This window comes from Bos mutus, chromosome 22, assembly GCF_027580195.1.
Source record: "Bos mutus isolate GX-2022 chromosome 22, NWIPB_WYAK_1.1, whole genome shotgun sequence".
Taxonomy (NCBI): domain Eukaryota; kingdom Metazoa; phylum Chordata; class Mammalia; order Artiodactyla; family Bovidae; genus Bos; species Bos mutus.
In genome coordinates, this window is record NC_091638.1 from 52,368,369 (window position 1) to 52,380,308 (window position 11,940).

General features: G+C 60.4%; 1 protein-coding gene across 2 annotated transcripts in view; it reads left to right on the forward strand.

Annotated features, from left to right (window-relative positions):
* SCAP (SREBF chaperone) overlaps nucleotides 1-11,940 on the forward strand; it is a 50,032-nt gene that overhangs the window by 34,028 nt on the left and 4,064 nt on the right. For both annotated transcript variants that reach the window (XM_070359395.1, XM_070359396.1), the window contains exons 3-15: nucleotides 2,654-2,811; nucleotides 3,569-3,789; nucleotides 3,968-4,073; nucleotides 4,605-4,777; nucleotides 5,157-5,283; nucleotides 6,782-6,894; nucleotides 7,837-7,931; nucleotides 9,188-9,286; nucleotides 9,446-9,664; nucleotides 10,387-10,763; nucleotides 11,257-11,445; nucleotides 11,527-11,728; nucleotides 11,807-11,922. In XM_070359395.1, the coding sequence (XP_070215496.1) occupies nucleotides 2,654-2,811; nucleotides 3,569-3,789; nucleotides 3,968-4,073; nucleotides 4,605-4,777; nucleotides 5,157-5,283; nucleotides 6,782-6,894; nucleotides 7,837-7,931; nucleotides 9,188-9,286; nucleotides 9,446-9,664; nucleotides 10,387-10,763; nucleotides 11,257-11,445; nucleotides 11,527-11,728; nucleotides 11,807-11,922 (2,195 nt within the window). The remainder of the gene's footprint in view (nucleotides 1-2,653; nucleotides 2,812-3,568; nucleotides 3,790-3,967; nucleotides 4,074-4,604; nucleotides 4,778-5,156; nucleotides 5,284-6,781; nucleotides 6,895-7,836; nucleotides 7,932-9,187; nucleotides 9,287-9,445; nucleotides 9,665-10,386; nucleotides 10,764-11,256; nucleotides 11,446-11,526; nucleotides 11,729-11,806; nucleotides 11,923-11,940) is intronic.

Sequence of the window (11,940 nt, forward strand, 5' to 3'; positions counted from 1 at the left end):
AGGGCCAGGCGAAGCGCACGGCTGTGCGTGGGCTCTCCTCTCTGTGGTTTTGCCTGGTGAGCCTCACCTGCTGAGGAGTGGGAGCAGGTGAGCAGGGGGGTTTACCTGAGCAGATGGAAGGTCAAAGGAGAGAGAGGCGTGCGGGGCTGAGGGGGTTCAGATTCTGTGCAATCTGAAAGCCGTGGATCCTCTCCCCTAACAATGACGAGGTTATGATAGTAGAGACACTTCTGAGAAGAAATGTGAGTTGGTCAGGGTGCTTACAGAACTCCTGGGGCCATCCCAAGAGCCCTGATGGAGAGCTCTGGTTCTGAAGTACATTCTTTGTTGCTCTGCTGAAATGGAGGCCTGGTGGGGTCTGGGTTTGGACTGGAGGGCCAGGGAGCAGTCCTGCTTGGAAACTGAAGCTTCAGTTGGGCCCCGGGTTGAGGGGTGGAGGAGGTGGTCTCTGCGGTCACAGCCTCGTGCCCACTGGGAACAGTCTGGCGGCTCTACCGGGCCAGCTGTCCCTGGGTGCCATGTCATGTCCTTCGCGGAGATGCTGGAGGGTGCTCACCCCAGTGTCGCTCTCCCTTTGGAGCTGCGAGCTGGGTCAAGTCGAGGAGCTCAGGTGGCGTCCGTTCTGTGCAGGTCCCTCTGCACCTCCTGACATCGTCTGCCAGGTCTGGTCTGTGCAGAAGGCTAAGCTGGTGAGGCTTCTATCCCCAGCGCCTGTCAGAAATGCACATTTCACCAAGGCTCAGGTGGTGCCTGGGGTGCTTTGTATGATCAGTATCTTGGCCCGTGCTTATGCTGGAGCACCGCGTTGTTGCTGGTGGATGGCATGCTCTCCTCACACCCGCCCTTCAGAGTTCCTGACGGCCGCACAGATGTCGGGACGTCCCCCCATCCCCAACCAGGCCCAGCTCCCTCCAGCCGGCACCTCACAGCACCCCAGGGCTGCAGGCTGGCCTTCCCTGTCTCCGGGTAGATGATGGTCTAACTTTAGTGTTCCCTGGAGCGCTGCTTTGTAAGGTCGCCCTTCCCTCTGAGACAGTCAGGGCTTTTCTTCGTCACCTGGTTAAAACCCAGACAGTTCAGTCAGGCGTCATCCCGGCCCCCTCATTGCCCTGTGATTTCCATTACTCCCATCAGGACACCCCTGTGCTGTCTGAGCTGCCCCTGCCCCCTCCTGCCCCCCACCTCCTGACCACCCCTCCCGCCCCCCCACTACCCCCTCCTCACCGCCTCACCCCTCCCACCCGCCCACTACCCCTCCCACCCGCCCACTACCCCTCCCACCTCACAGCCCCCACGCAGCTCCTCCCGGCCATAACCCTGCCGCAGCCAGTCCAGTCTTGTTTTAGGGCTGCTTCTCGACATGTCCACCGCTGGGAGTCGTTCCTTGCCTGTTATGTGTGTGTCACTTTGTCACTTAAGTGCCTTTAAGGATATACGGCAGGTTCTGGTGAGGGGAGTGTGGTGTTTCAGTGAGATCTGGGTAGGAATCCTCACATCCTGCTCAAGTCCGGAGACCTGGAGTCACTTTGCGTCTCATAGGAGAGTCGTGCTGGCCAGTGAGAGGACACGCCACACCTGTGCTCGCTTACATGTCCATGGACACTTAGTCTCTGCTTGCACTGTGTGTGTGCACACGCATCCTAGTGATGCTGCAGTGTGAACGTCATTATCCCCATGTCACGCTGAAGAAACTGAAATCCAGAGACGTCAAAGTTATTTCCAAGGCCACACACTTCGGAGAGCAGAGATTTAAGACTGGGTCTGCTGAGCTCAAAATCCACTGACCTGCAAGTGGCAAGACCAGGGTCAGCACGGTGGGTTCTGCCCTTGGGGAGCTTGTGGCCTCTTGGCAGGTCCTCAGGCGTTTGGCGTCAAGGGCTGGGTGATACAGGTCTTGTGCAGGCTTTGAGGGTCACTCTGCCTGTTGTGAACTCTCACCTCTCATTGTTGTGTGAAAGCAGAACAGTGTGGAATGTGGTGGCTGTGGCTCTGTTCCAGGAAAACTTTCTTTAGTAAAACAGGTGCCAGACTCAGTTAATGGCCTGTGGTCACTGTTCTGTTGAGAAATAGGTAGGAAAGTGGTTTATTCAGTGGTGAGAAGGCCCTTGTGAACGTCTTCATTATTTAAAAAAAAATTTTTCTTGGTCACCCCACGCAGCATGTGGGATCTTAGTTCCCCGACCAGGGGTGGAATCCACACCCCTTGCGGTGGAAGGACAGAGTCTTTTTTTTTTAAATACTTATTTTGCTGTACCAGGTCTGAATGGTGGCACGCGGGATCTTCCATCTTTGCGGGTATGCAGGATCTTTACTTGTGGCATGTGGGATCCATTTCCTGACCAGGGATCCAGCCCGAGTCCCCGGCTGTGGAAGCTCAGAGTCTTAACCACTGGGCTGCCATGGGAGTCCCTGGGCGTCTTCGTGTCTGAAGGGCTGTACGGTTTTGCCCATACTGGGTGCTCAGCCAGTCCTCGCCCAGGACCGGCCGTGCTTCTCCCTCTTGTGCTGAGCTACCTCGCTGGTGGTGGTTCAGTCACTCAGTCGTGTCCGACTCTTTGCAACCCCATGGACTGTAGCCCGCCTGGCTCCTCTGTCCATGGGACTTTCCCAGCATGAGTACTGACCTTTCTACCATCCCCCATCTCTTCCGCAGTACGTGGGGGCCCCGGTGGCTTATATCCAGCAGATATTTGTGAAATCTTCCGTGTCTCCCTGGCACAAGAACCTCCTAGCAGTAGATGTGTTCCGCTCACCTCTGTCGAGGGCATTCCAGCTGGTGGAGGAGATTCGGAACCACGTGCTGAAAGACAGGTATCCATGCCAGGCCCCAGCCTCCCCGACCCAGCTCCACACCTAAGGTGGGGCACAGCCCTCAGCATAAATCTACCGAGCTGGCTAGCTCTGCGAGACTAAGAGGGTGGGTGAGCTCGCTTCGCCTTTCTCAGGGGCGAAAGTCCACACAGCTGCTGGGTCCACTGCAGCTGTGTTCCCCTCAGACCTGTGCCGAGAGCCCTGAGCGTCGTCCCCAGGCCTCACACAGACAGATCCACTGGGCTGACCCTGGGACAGGCTCTCCGAGACCCGGTTGACTGGTGGCCCTGAGGGCTCACTGCCCAGAGCTTGTGAGATGCGAGTGTGATGGTGGCCAAGCTGACGAGAAGCCAGCTGTGCCCAGAGGTCCCCTCCTGGAGTCCCAGCCCACCAGTGCTTCTCTGGGGCGTGCTGCCCTGCAGGCTGCCTCAGTGCTAGTTGAGGTTAGCTGAGGGCTTGGGCCACACACAGCCCCTGGTTTTCATCCTGCCTCCTCTGCCTGCCGAACTGCAGGGGTTCTAGTGAGGGAGCTGTGCTCACTCCCAAGCACGCCTCTCCTCGGAGGGGCTGGGCTTTGGGGCTCCACGTGCACTTGGAAGGTCAGGCTGCCTCCCCGTGTGGTGGCTGAGCCCCTGGAAGAACTTCCCCGGCTGCCCTTGTCCTCGGCCCTTTGAGACACCAGGCACCTGGGAGCTTCACGCGCGGGGCTGTGTGGGGCCGGCAGACTCGGCAGCGCCTTGTCCTGTCCCCCACACAGCTCCGGGACCAGGAGCCTGGAGGACGTGTGCCTGCAGGTGACTGACCTGCTGCCAGGCCTCAGGAAGCTCCGCAACCTCCTGCCCGAGCATGGATGCCTGCTGCTCTCCCCCGGGAACTTCTGGCAGAATGACAGGGAGCGCTTCCACGCAGATCCCGACATCATCAGGACCATCCACCAGCACGAGCCCAAAACCCTGCAGACCTCGGCCACACTCAAAGGTGCCCGGGCAGTCCCTTGAGAGCCATCGGGGGCCTGTCAGTCACCACATCCTCTTTGGAGGCTGCTCTGGCAGATCTGGGGTTGCCCTGAGTTTCTCAGGGTTGGGTAGAAAGGGGTCCTTGGTATCTCTACGTAGCTGCCGGTCCTTTGTCAGCACCTGTTGCCCTCTGTCTGCAGACCTGCTGTTTGGCGTCCCTGGGAAGTACAGCGGGGTGAGCCTGTACACCAGGAAGCGGCTGGTCTCATACACCATCACCCTGGTCTTCCAGCACTACCACGCCAAGTAAGGCTGGCCTGCGGCACAGCAGGCAGCTTTTCCATTTGGAGTGTCCACAGTGCCCCCGGGAGCTTGGAGTTCTCAGGCCTTCTGCTGAAATGTTCATGTCCCTCAGGGTGCTGTCTGCTCACGCTTGAGGGGGGCCACCTGACAGCTGACTAAGAACAATGGGGAAGGCAGGCCTGGCAAGCTCAGGGTCCTGGTGCCCCCATGGTCTCTCTGGAGCCTCGGGTGGGGGTCCCCAGCTGGTGACTGCCAAGCCCCATGTGACTTGGGAGAGCGCAGCAGACAGTTCTCCAAGGGGCGAGGGCACGGAGGGGGCCCCCGATGGGCTGTTCTGGGCCTGTGGCAGTCAGAGCGCAGTGATAGGTTGGGAGTGGGGTCCTCAGGGGCATTCTGAGACAGCTGGGCCAACCCCCTCAAGACTGGAGGGAAGGTTAGACACCGCGAGGAGGGAATCCCCAGCTGACCTTCCTTCAGGGATTGCCTTTGTCCCCCGGACAGAGAGGGACAGGCCATCTCCCACCCCCCACCCAGGTTCCTGGGCAGCCTGCGGGCCCGCCTGATGCTCCTGCACCCCAGCCCCAACTGCAGCCTCAGAGCAGAGAGCCTGGTCCATGTGCACTTCAAGGAGGAGATTGGCATCGCTGAGCTCATCCCCCTGGTGACCACCTACATCATCCTGTTCGCCTACATCTACTTCTCCACACGTAGGTCCACAGCACAGAGGCCAGGGCTTTCTCCCAGCTAATTGGGGCGTTTCCAGATCACTCCTTCCCTGCCTCTTCAGGGGCCCAGGCAGAGATGTAGAATGTGCCAGCTGGTCACCGAAGCTGGGGCTTCATCCCCCAGCGGGGCCTGAGGGGCTTGGGTAGGTCCAGGGTTCCTCCCACTACTCACAGAGTCCCTTCCTGGGAAGGTTTTCAAGGACACTGTGCCCCGAGACTGGGAAGGGTACACATTCTCTGCGTAAACCAGGGCCTTCTCTTCCTCGAATGTCAGGCACACCCCCTCCCAGCTCTCAGGATACAGGGCCCAGTGAGCCAGGCTCTGGGGAGAGGCTGCCCTGATGTGTTCTTTGCCCTCCAGGCAAGATCGACATGGTCAAGTCCAAGTGGGGCCTGGCTCTGGCTGCCGTCGTCACAGTGCTCAGCTCGCTGCTCATGTCTGTGGGGCTCTGCACACTCTTCGGCCTGACACCCACGCTCAATGGCGGGTAGGTCCCAGCAGGCTCCCCTGGGGGGCAGGGTGGGCCCGCAGGCCGGAGCATCATGCACCTCTGGGTGCTTGGCCTGCCCTGCCCTCGACACTTGCTGTTACCCTATATTTTCACATGGTAATTTTGACACTTAAGAGGTATGTGTTTTTTCTTTTTTGAGTTACCTGGCTTACGATCATACATATTTATATACAAACCATATGTATATTTACATATAATACATCCATAGGTGTGTGTGTGTGTGTGTATATTCATGTGTATGTTTGTGTGTGTATATGGGGTAAGTATTTATATGTGTGTATGTATGTGTTTACGCATATGTGTGGGAATGTATTGTGTGCGTCTGTGTGTCTGAGGGTGTATAGATGTGTGAATTGTTGTTGTTCGTTGCTGAGTTGTGTCTGACTCTGCAACCCCATGGACTGCAGCACGCCGGGTTTCCCTGTCCTTCACTGTCTCCCAGAGTTTGCTCAAACTCGTGTCCACTGAGTCGGTGATGCCATCCAACCATGTATTTATATATTTTAAATACATGTGCACGTTGCTTCTCAACAGCTTAAGCCGTAGATGAGTGTGTCATAGAGACCTTACGTTTCGTCCTTTCTTAATATTAAAACATTTAAATTGCTTGGTAGGTCCCTTTGGAATAAGCATTTTAAAAGATACAGGCCATAAGCACACTCTGATTTGTCACCTTCCCACCGTTTGCTTCCCTTCCATTTCTCTCAGAAACATGGTCCTGCCCTGGACCCCGCCAGCCTGTTAGTGATCACGGCCGACTGGCCTGTGCCCTGCCTTGGCTTGTCAGGCTGCTCCCAGGAACAGCGATCTTGTGTTTCCTCTTCCTTCCCTTGCTTGTAGAACATTTGCTTCCTTTCCTAGACCTGATGATGCTAATCACCCCTCAACGACAGCTGTCTGCTCTGCCTCCTCAGAGCCCCCCCCCGCACCGCCCCCTAGCGGAGATCCCAGCGCTGTGCTCGGCTGGTGTTCCCTAGTCAGGGAGCGGGAGCCTGTGGTCTGAGAGAGCTGGGGGAGTTTTCTCTAGAAACGATTGCCCTTCTCTACACGCAGCTTCTCTTCAGAGGCGAGTAGGGCTTCAGGCTGGCCTCATCCCCTTCCATTTAGTCCTGATGGCCTGGCCTGGCGTGCTGTGGTAGGGGCTCCTCTGGCTGATGGTGTGGTGTGGGAAGGGCCGGGGAGCTGTGCTCTGGCAGCTGGGCAGTGGGGGCCTCTTCCCACGGTGCTGGACAGATGGAGAGCAGGATGGTGGCTGGCTCCTCGGCACGACTTGGAAGCCAGCCTGAAAGCTGCGAGCCATGTAGACAAAGGCCTCCTGGAGGGTGGGGTTCCAGTCCTGTGATGTGGGAGTTGCTTGGCAGCCCCCACTGTGGGCCAGACCCCGCAGGGCCCCAGGAGCCAGGCCTGCTGAGGAGCAGCCGTGTGTTGGGGGCCCCCTCAGCACCCTCCTCCCCCCACCCCGCTCTGTCCCCAGGGAGATCTTCCCCTACCTGGTGGTAGTCATCGGGCTGGAGAACGTGCTGGTGCTCACCAAGTCCGTCGTCTCCACCCCGGTGGACCTCGAGGTGAAGCTGCGCATTGCCCAAGGTAACAGGAGGGGAGTAGGGGGCATGGCGGCGGGGGTTGTGCTGCACCTCCTCCTGCCGAGGGAACGGGGAGCCCAGGAGCCTCCCTCGCCCTGGCCTCTACTAACACGCCCACTTGTTAGCGTGAGCCCTGTGCAGCCATGGAGCCCAGGGCCCTGTTTTGTCCAGGTCCACATGTCAGTAAGACCACAAACCGCCTCTGCTGCGGGCTCACGTGTTTGGCCCTTTGTCCGGCTGGCAGCTGGTCTTTTCTCTTCCTGCCCAACTCTATCACGTGAGGCCCAGACCCCTGGAGCGGGTCAGCTCAGAGACGCTGCCTCCACAGCTGCCAGGAAAGACCCGCGTGGCCTTAGTGGCAGGAGCTGGGGAGCTGGGTTCTGGGGAAAGTGGGGAAAGAGCCTGGGCCCGGAGGTCTGAACTGTCACATCTCCTCTTCCTCTTCCACCTCAGCCCGTATCTGTGGGAACAGGGCCGGGGCAGGCTGTTCCTTCACTCAGCAAAGCTTTGTGAGCCTGCGTGAGAGGCCAGGCCCTGCACTAGACATGGGGTTCCGAGGAGACCGGGGGAAACGGCCGCTGCCCACTAGGCGCTCAGAGCTTTAAATGTGCGACTGTGTGGTGGCCCGGGGCCCAGGAGGGGCTGAGGTAGGACACAGCCGGCTCTCCTGTCCCTCGAGCCCTCTGCCACATGCGAGGTTGGACATGCCGGTCTGGGTGGATGTGGCTCTCCTAGGTCTGCTCAAGTCAGCAACCCGCTTCTCCCTTCCTCAGATGGTCGGAGCTCTCCTCTGGACCTTCAGGCCCCACTTCCCTGTAAAGCTGTGCCCATAGCAGGGTCCTTAGGGTTGGAGCATTTGGTGGGCAGCTGTCTTGTGGGCCATGCAGTCGTCACATGCAGTGGACAGAGGTTATGTGTTGCCGTATGGCCCCGTTGTCCCCTGCAGGCCTGAGCAGCGAGAGCTGGTCCATCATGAAGAACATGGCCACAGAGCTGGGCATCGTCCTCATTGGCTACTTCACCCTAGTGCCTGCCATCCAGGTGAGGCCTCCGGGTCTGCAGCTTGGGCCGCGTGGAGCCCATTACTGAGCCTCCCAGCTGTGCAGGGCACACCCTGCCTTGCTGCTGCCCTCTCCTGTGAGGTGGCCCCTCTACTGGCAGGCTGGCTGTCACTGTGCACAGAGAGGCCCTGGTGGAACTGGCCCAGGAGGAGGACTCAGTAAGCCGAGCTACAGCCTGGCAGTCTCAGACCCATGACCCCTCACCCATGACCACTCACTGCCGTCCCTCACTCAAGTGGCAGGAGAGGAAGCTGGCTGCCCGCAGCACAGTCCAGTCAGGCCCCGTTTCCCAGTTCTCAGGCAGAAAGTGGTGAGGCCCCCCTGCCTTTCAGGGCCTGAGCCCTGACCCGCCCCTGCACCCTCGAGACCCGTGGCCCAACCGTGGGAGAGCCACCAGCCATTGCTGAGCCCTGGGGCTGCGAGCAGGAAGCCCACTGTTGCTGCCTGGAAGTTTTGTGAAGGGAGTAAGGAGTTGTTGCCTCCTGTCCTTTCCCCACGACTGGCAGGCCAGCTGAGGTTTGGGAAGGAACCCAGGGCTCCCAGGCTCCCCACCCTACCCCACCAGAGGGCGTCTGCAGGACGCGGACAGTCTTGGGACATGAGGGCTGATGTGCCACTGTGCACTCCATTCTTCATTTTCCTCACATTTGAGTAGAAGCCATGGTGATGCACCAGAGGTCTCAACAAGGGCAGAGGAGGAAAACCTAAACCCGAGAAAACTCCATCTATCCACAGAGCCTGGGGAGGAAAGAGACTCCCCTTTTCAGTTTCTGGGTAGAATTAATTCTCCCCTGTGCTCTTCCTCTCCTTTCATTGGTCCAGTGTAGTCATTGGCCAGGAATAAGAAATTTCTGAGAGCCTCCAAACCAGGCCAGGCCTGGGCTCTTGGTAGGTGTTGGTCTCTGGTACATGAGCAGGGCTAGGGCCTCAGTTAGGGAGGGCTTTTGGAGTACTGCAGGCTGCTGGGGCATCAGTGCCAGGGGTCTCTGCTGCCCCCTCATGGGGAGGGAGGGAGCTGCTGCTGCATCCTGCTCCTGGATGTCAAAGTTCCAGCATCTCTCCTCCCTGCTGTGCCTCGCAAGAAACTGCCCTGCAGCGTCCAGGGTGCCAGCTGTTTGGGGTGCAGTGGTCAGGGCCCATGAGGCTCCCACATGGGGCTGCGGCCGCAGCAGGCAGGGAACTGGTTCTCCAGTACTGGGCCCTGAGGTCAGTGTCCTCTCATTGCCTTTTTTCCAGGAGTTCTGTCTTTTTGCCGTCGTGGGGCTGGTGTCTGACTTTTTCCTTCAGATGCTGTTTTTCACCACTGTCCTGTCCATTGACATTCGCCGGATGGAGGTAGGAGTGGGCTGAGCCCTGCCCTAACCACCTCCTCCTCAGCCCTGGCTGTGCTCAGGGGTCTCTGGGAAAGAGAGGGCAGACCTAGGGCAGGGCCGCAGCCCCAAGTGGGAGCTTCTGGACCGCGGCTCCAGGCCCTGACCACTGCACCCCCAACAGCTGGCGGACCTGAACAAGCGGCTGCCCCCTGAGGCCTGCCTGCCCCCAGCCAAGCCGGTGGGGCGGCCAACACGCTTTGAGCGGCAGCCGACTGTGCGGCCATCCATGCCCCACACCATCACACTGCAGCCGTCCTCCTTCCGCAACCTGCGTCTCCCCAAGCGGCTGCGTGTCATCTACTTCCTGGCCCGAACCCGCCTGGCACAGCGCCTCATCATGGTACCTGCCACCCCCACCCGCAGGCCCGCACTCACAGTCCTCTTGCCGTTTGCATTTGTCTTGGGGGGGTGCTCCCCAGGCCTTCGTGGCCCCTGGAAGCCTAGCTTTGGGAAGCCTCCCCTTCTCCCCTCCTGCCCAGACCTTGTGGTTTCTGGGGTGAGAAGCCTGTCTCTGGAGAAGCAGCTGGTGTCATCAGGGAGAAGAGTCTGCCCAGAGTGACCAGGACGGATGCTCTGGGATGGAACCAGGTGGTTCCCCAAGTCAGGGTTCACTGTGCAGGCAGCAGGAAATGCTGGCTGGGCAGACGGAAGAAGGAGCAAGGTTGGCTGAAGTGAGAGGGGAGCGGGGCTGAGGCCCTCTGAGGACTGAGACCCGTGGTGTCCCTGGAGCAGGTCAGGCAGCTGGTCCCTGCGGCTATGCTGACCATGGGGGCCCAAGCTGAGGGAGCGGTTAGGGTGGGAAAGTTCTGTATCAAACCCAGGGTGCCTCTCTCTATTTTGGCCAGGAGTCTCAAACCCGAGCATGGAAAGGGAGCTTGGTCCGTCCAGGGGGACAGTTGGTCTTAGTCATAGAGGACTTGAGGCAGAAGGGAAGGACAGGTGGCCTGTGTCCTCTCTCTACCCTCTGGCCTGCCGCTTTCCAGCGTGAGGGCCGAGTGTACAGCGGGTGAAGGCTGCCCCTTCCTCCCTGGGGTCCTGCTGAGCCCCCACTCCCTGCTGCAGGCTGGCACGGTGGTGTGGATCGGCATCCTTGTGTACACGGACCCAGCTGGGCTGCGCACCTACCTGGCCGCCCAGGTAACGGAGCAGAGCCCGCTGGGCGAGGGTGCCCTGGCTCCTCTGCCTGTGCCCAGTGGCGTGCTGCCTGCCAGCCACCCGGATCCTGCCTTTTCCATCTTCCCGCCGGATGCCTCCAAGTTACCCGAGAACCAGACGTTGCCAGGGGAGCCGCCTGAGCCCGGGGGTCTCGCCGAGGGCGTCCATGACAGCCCGGCCCCAGAGGTCACCTGGGGGCCCGAGGACGAGGAGCTCTGGAGGAAACTGTCCTTCCGCCACTGGCCCACGCTCTTCAGCTATTACAACATCACACTGGCCAAGAGGTGGGTGGGCTGAGCTGGGTCCCCCCTCCCACCTGGTCGTGTCAGCTCACTGCCCCCAGAGCACCCCTTCCCTCAGGAGGGAGACCCGTGGGTTTGAATTCTGAATTTTCTTTCAAATAAACACCCATCAGGTTGTGGGGTAGGAAGCAGTGCTCTCAGTAGCCACAACCTGAGTCCCTGGGCCCCGCTCTGTGAGGTCATAGGTCGCTGTCAGCTACTTAGCCAAAATGAGATCCACACCTCACTTCCCCCCACTCTGCCAGAATTGGTGACAGAGGGACAGTGATTGCTAGGGTGGTGGAGTCTGTGACAGGGCAAGGTTGGGGTGCCAGAGCTGGAGCGGGGGAGCCTACTGCTGGGAAGACTGTCTTGGGAGGATGTTCTTGGAGCTTGGCAGAGCAGGCCGCGTCCCATGGGGAGAGTAGAGGGGGCCCTGGGCAGCAGCAGGCCCTCCGAGGGCGTCTCCGCTGAGGCTGAGCGCTGCCCGGCTCAGGTACGTCAGCCTGCTGCCTGTCATCCCCGTCACGCTCCGCCTGAACCCGCGGGAGGCTCTGGAGGGCCGGCACCCTCAGGACGGCCGCAGCGCCTGGCCCCCGCCCCGGCCTGGGCAGGGAGGGCTCTGGGATGCCGGCCCCAAGGGGCCAGGCACGGCGCAGGCGCACAGAGACCTCACCCTGTACAAGTAAGGCCCATGAGTCGGGGGTGGGGCGGCTGGCGGGGTCGGGGGGCCGGGGCAGGTCTCACCAGGCTCTGCCCGATGCAGGGTGGCGGCGCTTGGCCTGGCCTCAGGCATCGTGCTTGTGCTGCTGCTGCTCTGCCTGTACCGTGTGCTCTGCCCGCGCAACTACGGGCAGCCCGGCGCGGGGCCCGGCCGGCGGCGGCGGGGGGAGCTGCCCTGCGACGATTATGGCTACGCGCCCCCCGAGACGGAGATTGTGCCCCTGGTGCTGCGCGGGCACCTCATGGTGAGTGGACGGGGCCGGGGGCGCGGGGGGCCGAGCCGCGCCGCCGCCAGTGCCCATGTGCATGCCGCGCTCCCGCAGGACATCGAGTGTCTGGCCAGCGACGGGATGCTACTGGTGAGCTGTTGCCTGGCAGGCCACGTGTGTGTATGGGACGCGCAGACCGGAGACTGCCTCACCCGTATCCCGCACCCGGGGTAGGTGCTCCGCCCTGC